We start from the raw sequence: 23,940 nt of genomic DNA, 5'->3' as shown, positions 1-23,940 counted from the left end.
AGTAAAAACTATGACTGCCATAGTTTTTACTCATAAACTATTAGGTTTTCGGTTTCACAGATAAGTGTGAGAGATAGTACATAATGTACCTCTAAAGCCTGCGAATTATTTTTCCGGTTTTAATTTAAACGTTGTATATCAGAGATAAACCACAACTAAGGTTGTTAGTTTTTTTTTTTTATTATTTATTCAAAATCCTTTGATAGCTTTGTAGTTAACAATTTGGCCTTACTTTCGGGGGGACCGAATTAGAATCCAAGTTATAGGAGTTTTTTCTATTTCAACAATGAAATATCACTTGCTTTGACGGTGTAAGAAAACATCACGAAAAAACCTGCATTCTTGAATTTTCTATAATGTTCTCAATGACCCAACACCGACTTGACTCAAATTATGTCATTGAAATTTGAGCCTTATAATTATGAAACATAAGGTGTTGTTTGAAATGTATGACGCGTGGGCAACCCGCGGTACACACTCTCGTGGTAAAATTTCGAAAATTTACATTATGTCACATAATGTAAAGCCCCAGAATTGAGAAGATACAGAAACCTTGTACACGACTAATTTTGAAGAAGAAAGCCCTCCACATTAGTAGTGTATTGAACTGGCGGTTAGTTCTTTCATACCATTTAGCAGTCGACAGTAATTATTTTACCTCTAATCTTCTAAACGTTTACCATAACATGGGTTTTTTTTAAGAGCTAGCAACATTTCGCGGGTGTAAAGTAAGACACGTGCGCGAGAATTTTTTACTGTTTTTTGGACTAATGCAATAATGGCTGAATGAGGGTTTTGTATGTTTTTAATTCTATGTGTAGAGCTTTAATTTGAGTCGAATAGATGTTGAGTCAATTTGGTATATGAAATCCTTCAAACTGTCAAATTATTACGGTTTACGACACGTATATTGAGCTGTAAACTTACACTACATACACTGATGACGTCATTTGCATTTTATATTAATAATAATAATAATAATTCTTTATTTGGTAACTATGACCCACGCTATAACAGAATAATTAAAAACAGTAATAACCATAAACTAAAAAAAAAAAAGTGTATATAAGTAATATTCACTGCTCGACGCGTATTTAACATGCAATCACTATTAAGAGCACAAAATGGAGTGATCATCCAATACTCTGTAACGAATGTTTGAACTGCAACAGTTTGCTGAGGTTCACATACACTAAGTCCGGGGGGTTGGATATGATGAAGTATACTAAACCTAAGATGGAGAGCACTGCCCGCCATATCGAAAAGTGTGTCCACGTGTGGTAGAACGTTGGGATGGTGGGCTGAAACAATTTATTTATTAATTTATTAAGAGCATTTACTAACAACATACATATGACACGTTTTTAAATAAAGCACGCAAACACAAACATAGCACTTAAAGAGGTTAATCATCCAGACAGGCACTCACTCACAAAACAAACAAAAACACACACACACACACACACACACACACACACACACACACACACACACACACACAAACACACACACTAATACACACACACGCAAAGTAATATGCACTTTAAATATATTGTAATGACCTTTTTTTATTTGTTAGTAAACTTATCTTCTTCTATGTAACGTATGTGTAACGTATGTGTCTATTATTTCTAATATCATCACAAATTAATTTTTGTCTGCATACCTATCCTCGTTCTTATGTTTATTTCTTGTTATCGAAGAGCGGTGTCTTCTGATAAAGGGAAAGCAACACTACACTTAAAAGAAGGCTCCAGCCATTAGCTTTTACAGTAGTTTTACTTTCCTAAATAAACTTTTATTTTAAAAGCGTCATGTAAACTTAATAATATATATTAAAAACTTGATTTTTATAACACATTACGATGATAAGTATAATAGGTATATATAGATGATAAAAAGGATAATACGTTAATTACATAAAGAAAGAAAATATGTTATCTATAGTTTTATTATAAAAAGGAAAGATTTCTTTGAAAGAAAGAAAGATTTGCTAAGGTAGTATGCTATTCGGATTTACTTGGTAAAGTAGCATAGGCTTATGCTATAATATTTGAGGCATGTTTTCGGAACTACTTTGTTGTTTATGTCATCTGTTATTTGACATACCTACTCAAGCAGTATTCTGAACTTTATGTACTTAGTAAGGTATATAAATAAATAAATAAATATACTACGACACTACACACACCGCCATCTATCCCCAAAGTAAGTGTAGCTTGTGTTATGGGTACTAAGTGACTGATGAATAATTTTATAAATAGTATACATAAATACTTATAAAATACAGATAAACACCCAGACACTGAAAAACATTCATGTTAATCACACAAACATTTGCCAGTTGTGGGAATCGAACCCACGATATGATGTAACTGTAAATGTTTTTAAATTAAATACTGGTACTCACAGCATTATCTATACTTTTATTATAAAAGTAAAAGATTTGTTTGTTTGTATCGATAAAGTCGGAAAGGAAGGAACAGATTTAAAAAATTCTTGTACTGCTACGACAACAAGCTATTCGGATTTACCAAGAAGTAACATAGGCTTCATTTTATTTCAGTTATAATAAGATTCCTTACAACTGTTATATTTGAGGGATATTCTCAGAACTACTTGGTTGTTTATGTTATGTGACACATCTACTTAACGATTATGAACTTAATGTACTTAGTAATAAGGATATAATGTAACTTTTAATGCTTTTAAATTAAGTACTTGTACTCACAGTATTATACATACTTTTATTATAAAAGGGAAAGATTTGTTTTTTTGTAATCGATAAAGTCTGAAACCTAATGAACCGATTTAGAAAATTCTTGTACTGCTGGGATAGTAAGATATTCGGATTTACCAAGAAGTAACATAGGCTTTATTTTATTTCAGTTATAATAAGATTCCAGCTTACGAGGGATGTTCTCGAAACCACTTTTTTGTTTATGTTATGTGTAATACCTACTCAAGAACGATTATAAACTATGTGAACTTAGTAATAAGGTTATAATTGCAACAATGCTTTTAAATCAAATAATGGTACTCACAGTAGTGACATTGCTGGTGATATTGGCCACGAACGGCGCATACTGGTATACCATCAGCTCGTCATACATCCTGGCTGCCGTGCATACAAGCAAGCAAGCTGTGTACAGTATCACCAGCACTATCGGCTGAAACCATGGCTGTAGCCCACGTGTTAGGTCGATGCTGGTCACATCTAACCTGGAACGACATGCAATATACAATGTTAATCTCATTACTTTCATCGTCATCATAATCAAAAATTACCGGCATACTTCAGGGTAAGGGTCTCCGGGCCGTAGTACACCACGCTGGTCTAGTGCGGATTGGAAGACTTCACCCTCCATAGATAATATTATGGAGAACTCTCAGGTTTTCCCACTTCTGACGTTTTCGTTCACCGTTGAAGCAAAGCAAGTGATATTTAATCGCTTAAATTAAATCCGTAAAGTTATAGGTGCGGGCCCAGTATCGTATTCCGTCTGAAATATTAATAAGGGATCAGTGCACGCGGAAAATACTTCATCCGCGTGCACTGATGCCTTATAAATGCGCTGGATAAAGCGGCCCGTCTAACAAAAATAATTTAAAAATTAAAAGGTGATTTTCAATCTTTGTTATGGAATAAAAATCCCTACAACACCATAGCCTAGTGTGGATTGGCCACACTGGGCCTGCGTGGTTGACTACGGCCTTAACCCCTTCTCATTGTGGGAGGAGAACCATGCCCTGTGGTGGGCATGGCCCGGTAGTGGGCCGGTAATGGGTTGAATGATGATGAACCCTTCCAAAAGAAAAAAAAATAATGTCAAGACAGTCTTATGTAGATAAACCTTACTCTTGTAAATTATTTTAAATCTACAAAATGGCATCAGGCAGTAGCTGCATAACCGAAGGGCAAGAAACACTTCTGTAGTTTATGTACTTTGGTCAAAGCGGGTAGTACCGCGGTGAATAACTAATTGTAAATAGTAAACACTGGTAATGTAGTATCATAAACTAAACCTCCCTTTGCGTGGGCTAGATGGAAGACAAGGTATTCGGCAAATAACTTTTTATCTCGTGCGTGCAATGCTTTTAACAACAAATATTGTGAGACGGACATTTTTCATGTCAAAATTGGCACTTTTAGGAAATTTATTATGACAAAATAAGTACTATAGCTTTAAAGTTTTTGTTTTTCATTTTTGTTTTCATTCTTGTTTTAATTAAATTATTATTTTTTTCTTTTTTTTTGTATAATAATTGCTTGCTAGGTACTTATTCCTAAGCAATTGTGGTTGATGTTATCGTATTATATGTATAACCAAGTTGTGGAAACTTCATTGGTTTATGTGATACAAAAATACGGTATTACTTTTATGTGTAATAATACTGTTTGTTTCCCTTGAAAAGCTAATAAATAAATAAATAAATCATTTCATCGTCATCAAATCAACCGATTGGCGTCCACTGCTGGACATACACTGCTGGTCTTTTGTAGGGAGTTCCAAACTCCACGATTCTGGTCCGCTTGAATCCCAATGTCTATCAGTTCTCAGAGCTATCTGCCCCGCCCATTGCCATTTCAGTTTCGCGACTCGTTGAGCTATGTCGGTAACTTTTGATCACGTAAGAGATACTCCTAACATGGCTCTTTCCATCGCTCGCTGAGTGACTGACTATACTGACTGTACCATTTACCATTTATTTAACTGTATGTGGTGGTTACTTCCTTAAAATCTTTTTCTTTTACTCATACTTCTTTTCCTACTCCGACTACACAAAAACAAAGACCCACCAATGTTGCGTGTTCGATAGGTTCGGATCATTTACCTGTCTAGAACAGATAACAGACATAGAACGCAGAAGAAGTAGTAGCTGGCGACGTATGGCATGGTGACGAGCGCGTGGAAGGAGAGGTGTCCCGCGTCCAAGCTGTCCGAGTAGCTGATGAGGAGCAGGTGCAAGAGTGACAGCCCACCCAGCACACCGTGGCAAGCGGGAGCACAGCTGCGCCACGCTTTTTGCGCCGCGAGGGCCACGTCTAGGGGGGTTAGGTCACCTATCCTGAAAGGTAGCAAAAATCCGATATGTCGATCATCCGTTCCGTCATTTATTATGGCCTTAGAACATCTTATCACACAAATGTGTGATGCTAACTCATGATCACTATGTTAACTTGTTTTGATTGTTCAAGCAGAGACTAAAATGAGCCATACAATATGTTTAGCCTCCCAAAAGACAGCGAGAGAGGCTGTAAAATCGACTAATGGTCATAGCCCATTTCTAGTAAATCCGAGCACGAGTCTGTTTCCGAAGCACTCTACTCTTCACATTGACTGAGAGAAAAGAACATAATATAGTCTAAGCATCCTGGATGAAATTGCTCGTTTTGGTCCTTTCTTGAACATTCTTCTAATAATTATACTTGTCAAAATCATTTGCAAAATTCGAGAATTGCTTTTCGACTACCAACTATGGAACCCCTAAAATGTGTCAGTAAAAAATACGAACTAAAAAATATAACACAACGAAATGGTACATTTTTGACCCACTTTAAGAATTTACGGCATATTTACATTAATTGCAATTTTTAGAGTCTATCAATGCACCTTTGTTACTATTCAGAAGAAAATGGCCTCTATTAAGATGGGGCTAATTGTCCAAAACAGTTATAATTACCTTGAATATTTGTCATCATCTCTTGATTGCTGTGACTCTAGCATTCTATCTCTTGACACAGCTCTGAAAGTTCCGCCACCCTGCAAATATATCTTCTCAGGCCTCTGAGCCCTAAATGGGTCTATTCTTTCATCATTAGGTGACGTGAGTGGCGACGGTGATGAGAACGGGTTGTCTATATACTGGTCGTGGTATGGGACACTGGACTCTAAACTTTCTAGCATCTTAGTTAGATCGGTAGGACGAGCTGGAATAAAAATGGATGGATTAGTGTTTATTTCAGTTTGCTGCTGTGACTAATATCTATTCACAAACTATTCGCATCCCTCAATTAGAATCAAGTTTTGAGAAAGCTTAATTCTTTATTTGCTTAAAGCTTTACATCAAAACAGGTTGCTTTGTTATTTCTTAATGTATTTACACGAAATATTTAATTAACACAAGATTTTACAAGCAGTTTCAAAATAATCACTCAGTTCTGTGTATGTTAGTGTGAAATAGAATGCAAATAATGTTCGGGGCTACTTTTTTGTACTCATAATGGAAAAGAGGTGTAAAGCAGACATTGTGAGTTGTTTTGGTATTTTTTGGTATGAGCAAAGTTGCATATATGTTGCTAATGCAAATGTGATTATTCAATGTGAGTATTGTTGAAAAATACTCTGGCGGTATACAACTCTTAGCCGTATTGTGCAGTTTATCCTGCCAGCAATCAGTATTGGTTGGAAACTGTAGATAGCACCAATCCAAGAAAACAATTTAAATTGTGATATCACAGTAAACTTATGACCTATAGTCTACACTTTAGCAACTAAAACAAACTAACCTGCTTTAGAAATTGTTTTGGACCTAGTTCCAGTCTTAAACACTTTGGGGCTAACATCTCTTCCATTTGCATTAGTATCATGCCGTTCTTCTCTCAGTTTCCGTCGAGTCTTCCTGGGTTTGTGCTTTAACCCTTTTGATGAACCGTTGTTATTTTCAACATCATTTGCCTCAATTTCTAACTCTCCACTCAAGGTTACCTCTTCATCCTTGTTATACTCCTTTAAGTAGTCATCAACCTGAAAACCACGCACATACACATTTCTTATAGATTATTCTGTTTTGATATTTTTATCTCTACCTGAGGAAATCCATTGAAAAACTATAGTTACCAACATAGATTAACAGAAGCCATAGCCAACAGAAGTGCCAATGGGCACAGCACATGGTTTTGGGAACTGGGAGCTGAATAGAGTGAATTAAGTATGCAAAATGAGAAATCCAATTTTTTATCCAATAAATGCTCAGAAAAGCTCCTATAAATTTTATCCATTAAATCCTTTAAAGGTTATCTTAAGTTATCCAAACTCTATGGGCTTGTATAAATTCATTAAGTAAGCTTTTCCTGATTCTAAATAAGCAGCTTATAGATAGAATTTATCCCTGATCATATATAAAGGCTGTTTAGTGGAACTAAAATTGACTGTGTGTATATCATAACTTTATAGTTTCTTGATAGGAAAACCAAATAATAATAATTTCCCTGACCCGGGGATCAAACCAGACTCAGACTTCATGATCTATAGCTGCTGCTGTAGGTACATGCTGACCACTGCAAAGGAGCAGACCTCCACTCATTGGCCTGCATATGTGGTATACATTGACGGCCAGGTGATGTACAGTACTCCAGTACAAGTTTTAAAAACTACAGGGTAAGCTTTTAATAGCTTGTACAATACCTACCCTTACATTTTTTATAACCTGTACTGGAGATTTTTTCCATTTTTCACCACTCATTATAACATTATTTATTAGGTTCCACTTATAACTCAAAATAGATTTAAAACTTACCTTTTCTAATGCAATAAGACTAGAGCCCGGTATTTCAAAATCATGTAAATCTCTATCTCTATGCCGAGATGAATGCCTCTTTTTCTTCCTATAAGAAGGACTGCGTTTCTCCTTATGACCGCTAGACGGCCTGGACAGTGTCTTCATAAACTTTTCATCTAAACCATTAGGGTCGTGAGAATAGAATACAAATGAAGGATTTTTATCAGATTTCTTAATTTCTTTCTCAACAAAACCTAATATACCCATTTTAATTTGATCATGTATAGGCAGTTCGGTGTCTAACGATTCTTGCTCGGATTTCGTCCAGTTCTCTCTAGTTTTAGACCTATCCGAAGGTTCTTCATGTTGTATTTCTGGTTCTTCTTGGGTAACATGACCATTCGAAAGTTTACGCGAACCAGAGCCGCTACGGGATCGTACCTTCACTTTTTGCTTCGGAGAAGGAGACCGGGCTGCTGTATGAACTTCCACTATCTCCTCTTTTATCTCTACACTCTTTCCTGGCTTCATATTTAATTCTGTTGGCCGCCCACACTACTAGCTTTAAGCGAAACCGTCGCAACGTATAAAGTAACACTTTTAAGGAAGAATTAATGATGAGATGTTCTTCATAAAATGATTAAACATCCTTGTTTATATTTGGATTAAAGTTTTAAATAATTTTCTGATAGTTCTGTGTTTTTACACAACTTTGGTCGCGATAAAAACAAAGGGAACTCTTCAAATGTCAAATGTCAAACAGCCAATGACGTCAATTGTGACGTCATTGCGTTAACGCGTTTCGTTTTACGTACAAAACTGTGAAGCTGTTTAAAATCTATCTATCATTTCTTGCTATTATTATCTTAATTCATTCAGTTTCAGTCTTTTCTTCATAATAATTAGATTGTAAAAAGTGTTGAAATCTTATAATAAGTTAGGGAAGGGCACGCCCATGGTTAGAAAGCTTTTAATCCGTCAGTCACGATTTTTGTCACTCATAGCATGTGTAGGAAAAACTCACCAACCCGCCCGCACTGAAGTAGCGTGGAGTTTCTAAACTCTAAATCCCTTTCTCATTTGTTGCAAAAACACACAACTTATGTAGGTACACATAACTAGGTATGACGTATAGATGTAAGTCTTCTTCTTCTTCTACGTCTGAGAGGTAGTAAATTAAATATATTATCTAGTAGAATATATCTAAGGTGGTTGTTACCTTTTGCCTGAAAAGATAATGGGCTCATTTTAACAATTTTGGCAGTTAAATTAATTGCAATGATTTGAGTAATTGAAGTTGGCCACAAAATGGGAATAAAGACAGTACAAGTATCATTCGATTCACCAGGAACTCAAATACATACCCAAATAAAAAGGAAATAATATAGTGCAAAGAGGATAAAAACTACATTTACCACGAAAATTTATAAACTACTCGCTCAAAGTTTCATTTGAATGCATTCACTAGTTTTAGTGTGATGACAGAGAGACACGAATGAAAAAAAATGCAGTTTTGGGTTCATTATCTTACAGAAGATATTTAATTGCGGCTGTAAATTGAGATGTAAGCTATCATATCTTTTAAGTTAGATCAAACTGCACACGGTGAAGTGTGTAAATTTAATTTAAATCGGTTAAGTAGTTAAGGAGTCCATCGCGGACAAGTAATTTATATATATTAAGATAACTACTAGCTATTCGCGTCCTTCGTCCGCATTTATTAAGGCTTTAGTAAATCCAGTGGGAACCGTTTGATTTCTTCGAATACAAAGCATATGTTATTCTCCGTCTTTTTAGCTAACCCTATAAACAGCCAAATATCAAGGGTTTGTAGGTTGCTTAAGGCGTGAACGAAGGACAAACAAACAAACAAGTTAACCAACCAACTCACAAAAAACACACTTTCGCATATATTATACTAGCTTCTGCCCGCGACTTCGTCTGCGTGGCCTTCAAATTTTGTGGTGATAAGCTAACAACAATCAATCGTTAACAATATTCAATTTTCCCTCGGGAACAACTTAAGGAATCGGGCTAAAAGGTAGCCCATATTCTTTTCCATGTGAAAGGCTACATGCATGACAAATTTCAGCCAAATCAGTTAAGCCGTTTTTGCGTGATTGAGTAACAAACATCCACCCTTTCACATTTATAATATTAAGAAAGAAAAAAAAATTAAATTAGTAGGATAGTAGGATTAGTAAGTATGAACAAAAATCAAACTACATTTAGATTTTAAGAAAAGGCGTGTTGTATGGCGACGATTTATAATTTATTGAATGATTTTATTTTGTGTTGTTATATCGTCCATAGTAATTGCTTACTCACCTACTTAGTACAAATGTAGGAACAGTATCTTAGTAAGTAATTATGATAAATAAACAATATAAATAAATAATTGATATGGATAAAGCGCCAACCGTACCAGTTGGTGATTGGACTGGAATCACAATTTTGGAATGTAGCCGACCTTTAGGCAACGCCTTGTGTGAACAAGGTGTTAGCTCCTAGCGATTACATAATTAAAAATGAGCTTACTTGCTTAGGCACAGCTTTTAAGTGTATGTACAGATTGAAAAATATAGATGGTTGACAATTTAGTTCACCATTTGCAGCATTAAGTGCAAATATTAAGGTTTCCCGCCATAATCTATTTTTTTTTATTTTTTGCTATATTTTTTGGTAACTACGAAAGCATCCAGTTACCAAAAAATCTGTGCAAAAACATAGCCCCCATTTACATGATGCATTTTACTAAGGCTTGTCAGTATTGCTAGCCGTTCAGTCACCATAGTACAAGCAACGCATTTCGATGGGTAAGACCATGTTATTTAATATATAATAATTTTTGAAATGATTTTGAAATAGTTTTATTTTTATTTATGGGATTATAAATTCATTTGAAACTTAACCACTATATTTCACGTTTTTTTTTAAATGGTCAACAATAAGACCTAGTTATATATTAAAGCACACAAAGCAATTGGCACAGTTCGAATGTCCCGTTTCCAAGACGTTATAATTAAGATAATGATAACCTTTGTTTTTTTGTAAACTTGAAATGTACACTGAATTGTCAAGGATTACAAAGAAGAAAAATAATGAGGTTAATTAAAAGTTCAAATAGGTAAATGTTCAAGTTTTTAATGACTTATGCTACACTTACAGATATTAACACGATCTGAATAGTGTCTGTTTACCATAAACAACTAAAACGCTATTTGTTTTTGGCTTAAACACCCAACCACAAAGCTTTAGGCAATAAAACTAATTTATACTAGATGCTTGCTTGCGTACCTAAGACAAGAGGCTTGCACTAAATACCTACTTATAGGTAAAAAACCTAAGACAAAACTTAGCAACAGACTTATAGCAGTCGCCCGTTTTGAACTAGGTATCTAGGTTTTAGATAAATTCGTTATCTGCTAAAAAAAAATTTAATTTCTTTATTTTTGTATGCTAAACTATTTTGTTTGTTTGTTAGCCAAGTGTGTAGGACTTCGACTTCACTTTCGGGCGGCCGAGTTAGAATCCCAGCACACAACTCTTTTCTAAGTTATGTTTCAACCAATTGATATCATTTGCGTCAACGGTGAAGGAAAACATCGAGGAAACTAACAACTAAAAAAATTCTCCATAATGTTCCCTAAGGTGAAGTGAAGTGTGAAGTCCACCAATCCGCACTGGGCCAGCGTGATGGACTACGGCCTTAACCCCTTGTCATTGTGGGAGGAGACCCGTCCCCTGTACTCGGCCGGTAATGAGTTGAAATGACGATGAAGTAAGCCATATTCATTATTATGAAATCTTCAAATTACCAACTTGATAATTATTATTTTAAGTATTATAGGAATATTTTCCTACATGACGTGATGGACTAAACCTTATCCCATGACGTATCTTATAAAATCTACGTAGGTACTGTAGGCACCTACGTCATTGAAAAGAACACTTGGGTATAAACGAATAGCCAAACCACAATCTCACTTAGAATGATTCGGTAAATTTGGTAAGCTGTTTTCCTTAAACTTGTATCGTGGATTATAAAAAATAAGAAACCTGTAAAGGCCAAGTTAGAGTTGGCTTATTATTACTTTATGACAACCTCCCTGGCACAACGGTGAGCGTTGTGGATTTCAGTAAGAATTCCCGGGTTCGGGGACTTTGTAATTTCTGAATTTTCTCTGGTCTGGTCTGGTGGGAGCCTTTGGCCGTGGCTAGTTACCACCCTACCGACAAAGATGTGCCGCTAAGCGATTTAGTGTTCCGGTGCGATATCACGTAGTTTACCGATTAGGGGAACCTCTAACCACCATACTCCTTAACAGGTTAGCCCGCTACCATCTTAGACTGCATCTTCACTTACTACTAGGTGAGATTGCAGTCAAGGGCTAACTTGGAGTGATATAAAAAATAAAGAATTTTTAACTGAGGTGTCTATTTGATTAAAACTATAGTAATCCGTGCCATGTTTACAATGAGTTGTGATGTCACAAAGCCTAGAATCGAACCCAACATAAGCGCTCATGAAAACACGTTCAACGTCACGTTTTTTTCTGATTGGGTTTAAAAACTGTTGCATTTGAACGGACAAACTTTTTAAAGTTATAATATTAACTATCACAATAAAATGAACACAATGCGGATTAGGTAAAGGTTATTATAAAACTGAAGGAGTGTATGTTTGATCGTTTGTTACATACGTTCGACTCAAGGACAGCGCCGATCTTAACGAAATTTTGCATAGATATAGCTTATATTGTGTGGTAGAGTTACTACATACAGACTTGACGTTTCAAAAGTGCTTATATTAGGCCTTCTTGAAATAAATGAATTTTGAATTTTGAATTTTGGAGGCGGACTCATAGGGCATCCATTTATAGCCCTGGAGACCTTGCAACGAGAGGTTTTGCCCATAATGACTACGCTGGGCAGATCGCAGTAGTTGGTTTTATTAACACAGACTACAGAGCTACCATCAGAAAGCCCATTTGATTGAACCGTTAATTAATACTATAAAAAAAATATAATAAGATTAAAATAAAAAAAATAAAAAAAATCATTTGGATATTGCAAGCAGGCCTAATATAAGGACTTTTAAAACGCCAAGAAGTGTTCTGTCTGTTTGTAGTGAATCAACCACCGGTTCGGAAGGCAGAGTATAGCGAGAGGAAGCCGGCAAGAAACTCAGCAGTTGCTCTTTTCCAAAATCATTTTACAATTTAACAATCATTGTTCTATCTTGTGTGAGATGAAAGCGGAGTAGTCTGCTTCCAAGCAGCCTTGTCGTTATGAAATTCATCAATTGTGTAGTAACCACTATTGGTTAAATGTGTTTTAATATATTGTTTAAACTTAGGTAAAGGTAGATCTAATATTGCCTTCGGTATTATGTTATAAAAGCATATATATACATCCCCACAGAGGAGTTCTGTTCTTTTCTCAGTCGATACGCAGATATAACTAATTTATGTCCGTTTCTAGTAAGTCGATTGTCTATATCGACTTTTGCACGGAACCCTCTCTTGCGAATCTGAGTCGAATGTTTTCTCCATGTGAAATATTTAATTTAAAACACAAGTTCTGACAAGCAAGACCCACGATCTTTCGCGTTCAATAAAAACCTAAATGGCTTCTTTAGGCCCCCCTTCCCCTCTCGGTAAGTGGAAAGGCACTTTCACTCGAGGAATTTGACGGTGGGCAAAATGACGTCAAGTTTGCGCAACCTGATGCAACTTGAGCCTAAATAATATGCATATGCCAACCTACAATAATGTTGTAATTCAAATGGATATGTGTGACAAAAAAAATCCGAACACAAATGACAAATTTTACTGCACACTAGTTTCCTCCGCGGTTTCATCTGCCTTCACTATGGGTCATAACGTTGTGATACTGGCAACGGAATTCCTTACTCATAGACCTTATTTTGTCTCCTGGGAGGTAGGAGGCTTCTGCAGTGGCTAGTTACCCTTACGACAAAGAAGTCCCGCTGAGCGTTTTAGCATTCCGATACGTATGTGTTTAATATTACTGTCATTCCTCTAATAGGTTAGCCCGCTATCATCTTAGACTGCATCATCTCTTATCGTCAGTCCAGGGATTAATTGTAGTGGAATAACAAATAGTGGAATAGAAAATAAATCAGCCAACAGCGTGTCGGATTCGCGCACGAAGGGTTCCGTACCATTACCGATAAAATCGCCATAAAAATCATGTCTTTTGTCAATGAATCATGAGTCCCTAAAAATATTTATTTTATTATTATCACTTTAGCGGCAACAGTAATACACAATCTGTGAAAATTTCATCATGAGATAGGTATAGCCTGGTGACAGACAGACAGACAAACAGACCCTAAAAAATATTTAAACTCCACCCGTTACGTCTCTTAATTTTAATTTTCTTTCATCTTCTATTACTTACTATACAACACAATGTCATACTGTACAGGGCAAGGTTATAAGTTTTCTTTAAAATGACAAGATTCTTTTAGTAAGGATCAATACTTACGAACGATTGAACATAACAGTTTGTTTTCCTTACAGCGTGGCTGAAACCGAATGTATGTGTAAGTCATTTTCTACAACCAATACAGCAGAAACCCGTCGATGAAGAAAAAACTCACCTCCCGTGAATTGTACGTGGTCAGTGAAAGTTCTTGGTTCATTCCATTCTTTCTGTCAAAGAAATACTCCAAGTAGTCCAAGTAGTGTAGAAGAAATGGTTCTTTAAGTATTCCTTTCATCACCATCAACAACCCATTACCGGCCCACTACAGGACACAGGACTTTTTAGAAAATGAGAAGGGGTTAAGGTACACCACTAGGCTGGTCCAGTTCGAATTGATAGATTCCACACACCTTTGAGAACATTATGTAGAACTCTCAGGCATGCAAGTTTCCTCACGATGTTTTCCTTCACCGTAGTATTCCTTTATTCGTATTAAAACATATCTCCTTCCTTTCCTCATAATATCTTAATAAATACGTGAAGGGCAGTGATGATTTTTGTTATACAAAAATTACGCGGGATATTTTCTCTAATGTCAGCTAATAAAAGAAATCCAATAAGCTTGAGATTAGACTAGACTTGTGACTAGACTTGGCTAGACTGTAAGAAGGTTTCTAATGATTTCATTTTACTGATGCTGATTAAAGTAAAATGGTGTGTGAAATTAAGAAATACAAAAAATACGTTGATTATAAAAATGGCCATTTATTTTGATGCAACATAATAATTACATGATTCATAAAATCTACATTAGTTTAATCAAATTACTATAATATTACTTATTATCGACACTTACTGCGTCGTAGTTTAATTACATTATGTCTTAAACCTATGACCCCATTTACCATCACCGTTCTAAATAAGGTATTATTCATACAAGTTTACATCGGTGAGCTCCTTATAATACAAATATTTTGTCCCGAATAAATCCGAATTTACTGTCTATTTGGCACAAAATTTCTAATTTCTCACATAAACATTTCTAATTCTTTTACTCTTAAGTTTAGAGTTCATACATCACAATGGTGCTAACCTTTTGTTAACAAAACTCTTTGGTAAACAAAATGGACCGGTATATCTGTGTTATCGTTTGTATCTACTAACTAATTGTCATTTTCGTTTACTGAAGAGATATGTGCACAAGCAGTTGAGCACCACCACTTAAAGTTAATTAAACCTAAATTGCAAGTGTCCCATATGCGTGCTCACACACAAATGTATTGAAAAACATTATTAGTATTAACATTAAGCTAACGTTACACGTTGCTAACAAATAATAGTAAAAAAAAAAACATAAATTAATTATTTTAAATTAAATGAGAATTACCTCTTCATTAACTTAAACGAGAACGCGAGCAAACTTATGCTCATTTATTTTAACATAGATTCGAACGTAGTATTTACAAATCGCTTATCTAAAAGTTCATAGAACGTACTAGAAATATATCATAGATATATGGGATAAACATTACCAGGTTTCGAATGTCGGTCGAAAACCAATCAAAATGATCGGTCCAATCAAACGATCGATGACCGACCTCTAGTCGCTGGTAAAAAAGAACTTAAAACTATCGCGACCATGAACTCCATCCAATAGAATTCTAGAGAAAATTACCTTCCTCGAATTATATGGAGGAGTGTCAATCGATGTTTTCACATCTAAGGACGTTTACTCGCCTCTTGAGATGCTATAACATCGACAAACTCATTAACTGCGTTGAGTTTTACGCACGTCGTAAAACTCAACCAGTTGTCTAGGTGTCCGCATTACCGCGGCTCACACAAGCCATTATTTACAACAATTATGTACAATTCACTTATACTACGACATCACAAGGAGCTTACAAGCAGTACGGGTGACAAAACTGGTACACGAGCCTCTGACTCCTCTCAGTTTTCTTCATGATACCTTTCTTGTAGTACTGCCGAATACTTCTGGACAGCTTGTCATAGTTCATGGCTGGCCGGTTCTTTCTCTTGCCCCACAGTCTCGCTACTCGGACTGAATCTTCAATTTTGAAGATTCCGTTACCTGCGGAACACAACATGAATTAAACATTGTTTTATTGATAAATAATGGTAATTAGGCTATTGTTTTTGTAATACATCTAGGTACGTACAGATGAAGGAGTATCTACATTCAAGTGAGTACGACTTGTATAGAATTTTTGCTTCTGTATGACCTACCTACAAGTGATGTGTGATTGTATCACAAGGGCTACTTCTGATGTCTAAATAAAACTTATTTATTTGATTCAATTCAGAACAAACTTTGACTCAGGATTTTGCGACTAAAGAGTCGAAGTGTTCTGGAAAACTATAACGCTTAGACCATTTAAATGTTCGCGCTATGTGTAGACATGTCATTGGTTTTTTAGTGCAAGAAAAGTTCATTTACTACTGAATTAGCACCAATAAGGGCATGAACTAAATGTAGTGTAGTGTCACAAATCATAATTATTTAAATATTTAAACGACCTAGTTAGTAACTTAATATCCTATTCTCGGCACAATTGTTAGTAAATTCCACATAATCAATGTCTGTAGCTGGAATTACCATAATCTTGCCGTTAATACCAAAAATAGACGTATCAACAATAATAGTTGTACCTCGAGACAATGTATTGATACCAATAGTATATAGATCCAGTCACGAAGCAGAAAAGTAACCTTTTGAGCATTTTATAGAGTACCTACCAGATGGCGAGTAAATGGCTTGTTCACCTTGGATTGAGAATGTCGCTATGGATTTCCACCCAAGAACGTATAAAACACTATAATATCAATTCACATGTAATAGGCTATACACAAAAAACCTCATAAGTTGCAGATAAATTATAAATGCAAGCTCTAGTATACCGAGACGCTACTTCAACTGATATAATAATAACTTCAAAAGGTGCTATTTGAAAGAAAAAACAAGCAAAAGACGCGCGTTTCGATTTGGTAATATTGAAAGGTTTTTGGTTATGAAAGGTTCCAATCATTTGTTCAGACAGATGTCCTTTATACCAAGTTATACTTAAAAAATTCAACATAAACTCTTTAGCCCTGAAACTATCTATGCAAATAATCACATTCATCTCTTGGTGCGTGAAAGAAGTATTCTATTTAATTATTTTTTTATTAAAGAATTAAACAACGCAGCATCGAGCTATCAACAATAAACATAAGATTAACTTTTATAGCTGAATCCACTAGTTTCCGTGCTACGACCAATTAAAATACAATATCACTTAGTAAATTGTTCGCATTATAATCTACTTGGAAACAAAGGAAATGAACATAAACAGAGACAACCTAATACCAGTCATTTTTGCTCTTGTTTTAACTACAGTAGATAACATCTCGTGACTCGCACAGGTTTTACTGGCACTTCATTTCAATTCTAGATTTATTACGGACGTTTTATTGTATCTTGCCCCCAAAACCCGTTTGAGTCCTGGCTCTTGCCTATAAGAAAGAATACATGTTTATTTTGTAATGTAAATAAATGTATCCTGATTTAATTACAGAAAAAACTTGTACAACAAGGACAATAGAAATGTAGGTCACTAGAATTTGCCAATGACATTCTTACTCCTTTCTGGGGAAAATACTCGAGTATGCTCGACTTCTGTCAAAGCTAAAAAAGAATCGAACGCTTATAGTTTTACGAAGACATGTGAGTCTTATGCAATTAACAATATCACTTGCTTTAATGAAGCTATCGTGAGGAAACCTGCAGGCCTAATAATTCCCCATAGTGTTCTCAAAAGCGTTTAAAGTATCAATGCTTAGTGGGCCAGCTTAGTGGACTATGCTAGTCTTACGATTTTAAAAAAGACCCATACTCTGTGGCGAACCGATGTTCCTTTCGGCTCGCCACAGAGTATGGGTCCGCGCAGACATCGCTTAAGACGTTGGACGAATCAAGTTAAAGAAGCACTCAATTACAAAGAGGTGAATTAGGTAGGTTATGTCCACAATCCACAATCCTAAGTACTGAGAAATCGACTCAAGAAGTCGAAGATGTTACATGTAGCTAGCAGAAAAGACTGAAGCTGTTAATTATTCCCCATCTCTGCACAAGTTAGTCAGTCGTGATAGACATTGCAGTCTATCACGACTGACGAACTTGAACATTTCGCTATAACTATTGCATAAGTTGTCGATACAAACTTGGTGATAGCAGCAGTTATTTAAGTCACGCACCAAGTTTTAGCAATTGATTCAACTGTATCCTATTTGTAAATCAAGTTCATCATTAGAATAACAATCAATGTTGAATTATTATGTTAGTTACAATCATAAACAATACAATGCCCTATAAATTAAAGCTCTATCCGGTATTGTGGGTTTTTAATCGTGACAAATCTTGACTATATTTAAACGTACCTACTTTAATATTAGGCCTTACTGAATGGCTTCTAGAGAACAAAGTAGGAGGATCTTATACACCAAGATATTAATGTTTTGTAAATATTAACGTGTTACTTCTTAATCTAAAGAAATCTTTGAATTAATTTTCGAGGTTATATTCTTTTAATTTTAATTTAGTTTATTTCCTTGAAGATATAGAACATAGGTACAATCGTTTCAGTTAATCAGTGGAGCGATTGTGTCAGAGATCGAATACCTTTGACAGCTGAGTTCAATCCTCGGCACGCCTTGAACTTTACGAAGATAGAGTCTTATGGAATTAAAACTATCACTTGATTTAACGGCGAAGGAAAATATCGAGAGCAGGCCGGCATGCCTGCGAGTTCTCCATAGTCTTCTCAAAAGCGTTTGAAGTTTAAATCCGTAGTGAGCCAGCGTGGTGGACTAAGACCTACTATTTTAGAAGAGACCTGTACTCTGTAGCGAGCCAATATAAAACAATCCACTGCTGGACTAATAGCCTCTCCCAACGAAAGGTTTGCCCATTATCACCATGCTGGGTGGGCGGATTGATGATCGTCATAGATGGTAGTACTAGCACAGACGACTGCTGCTCTTAATGCTTTTTTGGACTTATAATAATAAGGAATACTTACTTCGATCTAACCACCGTATCGCAGATCCGTGTATGTGGGGGGACGCAAGCAACTCCTTCAGGAACTGCCAGAGGTGTATATGCGTGCTGCCCGACTTCACTTTCCCTCCTCCCTGACTCGCACTTGTGTTTACTGACTCTGTATCTTCTTCTGCTAATGAAAGGAAATTTCACCGTTAATAACATCTTTAACAAGTAGACCTTCCGATCTGAATATACATTTTTGCGCTTATTAGCCAGTTTATTGAAAAAGGTTATTTTAAAAATTCCCGCTTCGCGTAACTATGAATAAAATAGAGTTGATTAATGTCTGAACAAATATTCTCAGTACCAGTCTAGCCGGGTTTCGAAGATCTCGCATCGCTGTGCCCAGCAGTAGAAGCTAATAAGTTGAGGATGGCGATGATGATATAAAATATTCAATTCCCACCACGCAGCTTGGCCTATTCATGCCGAGCGATGTGTGTATCACGCCCACATCACATGACCTTCAATTTGGGCCACATAAACAAACAGACAGAAGTGTTAGAGTAAACATACTGGTAGCTCCACGGTTTAATGGATCAGATTCTATTTGCAGACGAGTGGCAACTGTTAAAACGAATACTACATACGTATTTGATGTATTATGTGTATTGAAGATACATAGCTGATACAACTTATCATTTTTATTAAAAATTAAAGAAACGAATTGAAAATAAACTGCTGAATCTTTAAAAGATTTTAAATCATTTTATGTGAGAATCTTGTCTGAGACATATTCGTTATGTTAAAACAACATAAAAATCAAACAGTTGATGAGAAAACTGGTAAGATAACAAGATTGCAGATTTACAACGTTTGTACATTCTGTTTGGTTTAACAGTTCTTCATTAATTTGGCGTCGTTAGTAAAATAAAATAAGTAGCGTAATAAACGAAAAATAAAAAAAGCACAACTGCTCATCACTGTACGAATTTCCACATTTGAAAATGGCGCCATCAAGCCATGGCGGCTTGATGGCGCCATTTGTGTTTCAAATTTGAATTTAAGTTATAGATAATCACACTCGGGATGATGTAAGTATTCTACCGATACATTTATAGAAATCACAAAATACTGCATAAAAAATACATTTTGTTTGTAATGTGAATTTTGTAGTTTAATTTAGTTCACATTACTTTTTTTTCACATTACTTTTTTTTCATAATCATTACTAACGGTGGTACTAAACGTAGGACCTCAGTCATTGTTTGCTTCTCTATTATTCTATTAAACGAACAGAATCGCGGATAAATGTCTGCTTATAATAAATACAAGTTTCTTTAGAAATCACAAGATTATTCTTTACAAAGACAAAAAACGTAAGCATCAATATCGGCTTCCTGTCGCATTCTAGATCAACTGGATTGATAGTATCAAATGGCATCCATATACATTTTTATAATGTCAATGCTGTTTTATAGTTATTTCACACTAGTTGACGCGCGGTAAGTGTGTCTGTCTGTTCATGTAGTGTTTACTTCAAATTTTAAAAAGTCAGTTTGTAATAAATATTAATGGTATTTGTGTGGGTTTCTGTTACTAAGCTTAATGTATCTTTTTTGCTTAAAACATTTGAAAAAATATCTCTTATCAGAAATGCGGAAGTCATGTTACCAGAAGGATGTTAAATTATTCAGTAAAAGGACAAAGAAGTCTACGTAGAACAAAGAAGAGTGATGACCGGTGTTAAAGATGAAATGCGTGTAATAGGACTTAATAGTGAGGTGATTGCTAATAGAAGTGAATGAAGAAAAGAGACACGTAGTGGATCTTGGAATAGCAAAAGGAAGAAGATACAAATCGTCAGATTTCTTCTGAATTCAAAAAGTTCATTCAAGTCTAAAAATGCATTCGAAAATTGGCTAGCGTTGGCGGAAGAAAGGAAAGTTATTCGCCGATGTCTTTCGATACCTCTAAATTCCTACAAGCAAATTCTCTCATAGAAGAGAGGATGATATAGGCTTAAAACCTTCAATCCTGAAATCTCACCTGGTGGTAAGTGATGATGCAGTCTGAGATGGTAGCGGGTAACTTGTGAGGGAGTATGGTAAATAGGCCCCTATTCGGTTACTAACACGTCAACGCACCGGAAAACTAAATCGCTTAGCGGCACGTTTTTATCGGTAGTGTAGTAACTAGCCACGGCCAAAGCCTCCCACCAGACCAGACCAGACCGGCCGGGATTGCCCCTGCCGGGAATCGAACCCGAGACCTCCTACTTAAATTCACAGTGCTCACCGTAGCACCAGGGAGGTTGTCAAAATTTACAGCTTAAAGTGCTCTACTAGATGAAGCGGTCGTTGTCGTACCTTCAGAGAATTTAAAGCCTAAAATTGGTTGAACCAGAACAGAACCCATAACTTCTTGATCGGTAGTCGTATAGCAAACAACTAAACGAGCAAGCTAAGTACTTTAGTAGAAGAAATAAATTTATTATCTATCAATTTTCAAGTATAATATCTACTTTGAGCAGTTTAAGCGACGTCTCTCAGCCAGACAGTTATATATATGTAACGCAACAGACGTATATATCACACATATTCGACCTTGCGAGCCCGCTAACACAGCTCATAGTATCTGGGTCGTCGGGAAATGTTACAAAAAGCTGGTCCGACATATAAGGGCTTGGCTATCGGGAAAGGAATAGAACCCATTGACGGACGATCGATGGACTAACTGTAACTGAACATCTTTTTGATTATGTACATGTTTATGATGTTGAAGATAACGTAGTAAACTGTTACATGACATTGGTGTCTATTCTAGTTTTATCTCTAAAAATAAATAAATAAATAATAAATAAATATACTACGACAACACACACATCACCATCTAGCCCCAAAGTAAGCGTAGCTTGTGTTATGGGTACCGAGATAGCTGATGAATATTTTTATAAATATGATACACATAAATACTTATAATATACAGGATAAACACCCAGACACTGAAAAACAATCATGTTCATCACACAAAAAATTTCCAGTTGTGGGAATCGAACCCACGGCTTAGGACTCAGTAAGCAGGGTCGCTGCCCACTGCGCCAGTCGGCCGTCGAATCTTTAAAAATACGAGTACCGAGGAAAGGTCTAAAAGTAGAGCTGATTTTTTACAATATCATGTAGACCTTAGTAGAATTTAGTTTTATCTAGAGATTTTTTTTACAAAATTAGCACCATTGGCAATCTACATTTTTAAAGATTGGTTAAAAAAAATAAAAAAAAAAAAAATAATTAATAAATATACTACGACAATACACACATCGCCACCTAGCCCCAAAGTAAGCGTAGCTTGTGTTATGGGTACTAAGATGACTGATGAATATTTTTATGAATTATATATAAATTATAAATAAATACATAGAAAATACATATAAACACCCAGACACTGAAAAACACTTAACTTAAAAACACAAACATTTTCCAGTAGTGGGAATCGAACCCACGGCCTTGGACTCAGAAAACAGGGTCGCTGAAAACTGCGCCAATCGGCCGTCAAATGATTTTACTATCTCCTGTATTAGGTATACCTACTCTGTAGCAATAAGAGTTATAACGGGAATAAAACAGTAGGTACAGTTATTTATCCCTAATAGAGTTTGAACTGTCTTCATTTAAATTGGGTATTGGCACTAATTCTGTTTTACACAAATCTATAATATAAACAAATGATGCTGACTTATACTCAGTAGAATCTGCGTTTCAAACCAGCGCAAAGTCACACACACGCACGTAACTTTCCTGTAAAGGGTAGTATTATTTTTTAGGTTTATCAATAAGGAATTTTACATCTTTTATTTTAGCAACTGCCCAGTCCAATTAGCTTTCACATAAGTTTATAAACTGTATCTTAATATTTCAAATTACACATTTCGTATTCCTGTTACCCATTACCACACATTTCTACTTCCATTAACTGTTCCTAAATGTTGTTTATTGTTTTATTGTTTGGATCTGTTCATTTGAGTTTAACCGCCATTGTTTACAGCTGTAAACAAACGTATATCTTTTGCAACATAAATTAAATTTTTTTCCAACTGAACCATAAATTGAATTAATCCAAACAACCTGTATTCCTTACTTGTTGATCTGTATACGATGAGCGATATAAATCTACGGTGGGCAATGTTAGGAATGCCGCGAACTTGCTGCCAGAGATAATTGCCCGTAGCCGTTTCCTGTGCCACTATCAACACTTTTTTTTAAAGCCAGCTGTATGTTAACTAAACATGGCGGAGTTGCTTGTTTTTCTCAAGCTTTAAGTGTGATATTATAACTACTGATGGTATTTATTTATTTTATGTGGTACACATTTATAACGGACCATACGAATCACGAAAAGGGGGTAATAATATTTCTAATTCTTAAAGATTGAGAGGAAAATAATAGAAAATGTGTGACAAAGTCAGATTGCGATAACAACAAGAATGAGCTCGTTTTCACTAAACCTAGGAAATTCCTAAAAAAATGTTTCACCAACTCTTAGGTGATAACTACTGGTGAAAAGTCGATGTACTCCTAGGAATCTCCTTAGATTAAGCGTTACTTATTAAGGTATCGCCTAGTTCGTCGTTAGTGAAAATAAGCATTAGCTTCTTACGTTCCGTTTGCGACCCTGAATTGAAGCATGCTTTAATTTGCCTAAACATTTTATTTCAAAAGAGATATTTCTAATTCTGAAGAATGTTTTAATTTTTTGCTGTACTGTAGGTACTTATATAGAAAGTGGTCATGTTCTACTTTAGAAACTTTAAATTGACGTTCATTCGAAAACGTCAATAGGAAAATGTTTATTTAATTCAGATTTTGTAAACAACATCCCAAGACATCATACAATAAAACATTAACGAACGTTTGCTACGTTCGTTAATTTTTCGTATTTTCATT

At 35.5% G+C, this 23,940-nt stretch overlaps 2 protein-coding genes across 6 annotated transcripts in view; both read right to left on the bottom strand.

The window, feature by feature from the left end:
- Positions 1 to 1,058: 1,058 nt before the first annotated feature.
- On the bottom strand, positions 1,059 to 8,218 carry LOC120623798. Its single transcript, XM_039890046.1, has 6 exons — positions 7,522 to 8,218; positions 6,512 to 6,749; positions 5,686 to 5,932; positions 4,837 to 5,070; positions 3,045 to 3,222; positions 1,059 to 1,301 (listed from the first exon to the last, which is right to left on the bottom strand). The coding sequence occupies exons 1-6, from the start codon at positions 8,032 to 8,034 to the stop codon at positions 1,134 to 1,136; spliced, it is 1,578 nt and encodes a 525-aa protein (XP_039745980.1). The 5' UTR covers positions 8,035 to 8,218; the 3' UTR covers positions 1,059 to 1,133.
- A 6,483-nt stretch (positions 8,219 to 14,701) lies between these two features.
- LOC120623859 (DNA-binding protein D-ETS-4) overlaps positions 14,702 to 23,940 on the bottom strand; it is a 53,651-nt gene continuing 44,412 nt past the window's right edge. For 4 of the 5 annotated variants that reach the window (XM_039890129.1, XM_039890131.1, XM_039890132.1 and 1 more), the window contains exons 5-6: positions 19,035 to 19,187; positions 14,702 to 16,048 (exon numbers count right to left, since the gene is read on the bottom strand). In XM_039890129.1, coding sequence (XP_039746063.1) covers positions 15,858 to 16,048; positions 19,035 to 19,187 — 344 coding nt within the window. In that variant the 3' untranslated portion in view covers positions 14,702 to 15,857. The remainder of the gene's footprint in view (positions 16,049 to 19,034; positions 19,188 to 23,940) is intronic. The other variant, XM_039890130.1, reaches the window with a different exon arrangement.

This window comes from Pararge aegeria, chromosome 5, assembly GCF_905163445.1.
Source record: "Pararge aegeria chromosome 5, ilParAegt1.1, whole genome shotgun sequence".
Classification (NCBI taxonomy): domain Eukaryota; kingdom Metazoa; phylum Arthropoda; class Insecta; order Lepidoptera; family Nymphalidae; genus Pararge; species Pararge aegeria.
This window is presented reverse-complemented; position numbering and strand designations above follow the sequence as displayed.

What these genes read in the sequence shown, in the direction of transcription:
- LOC120623798 (XM_039890046.1), bottom strand. Translation starts at nt 8,034, where the DNA reads ATGAAGCCAGGAAAGAGTGTAGAGATAAAAGAGGAGATAGTGGAAGTT. An exon ending in CTGTTATCTGTTCTAGACAG is followed by an intron (nt 3,223 to 4,836) that starts GTAAATGATCCG and finishes ATGTCGTTCCAG; the next exon opens with GTTAGATGTGACCAGCATCG. An exon ending in TCACCAGCAATGTCACTACT is followed by an intron (nt 1,302 to 3,044) that starts GTGAGTACCATT and finishes AAATTGTTTCAG; the next exon opens with CCCACCATCCCAACGTTCTA.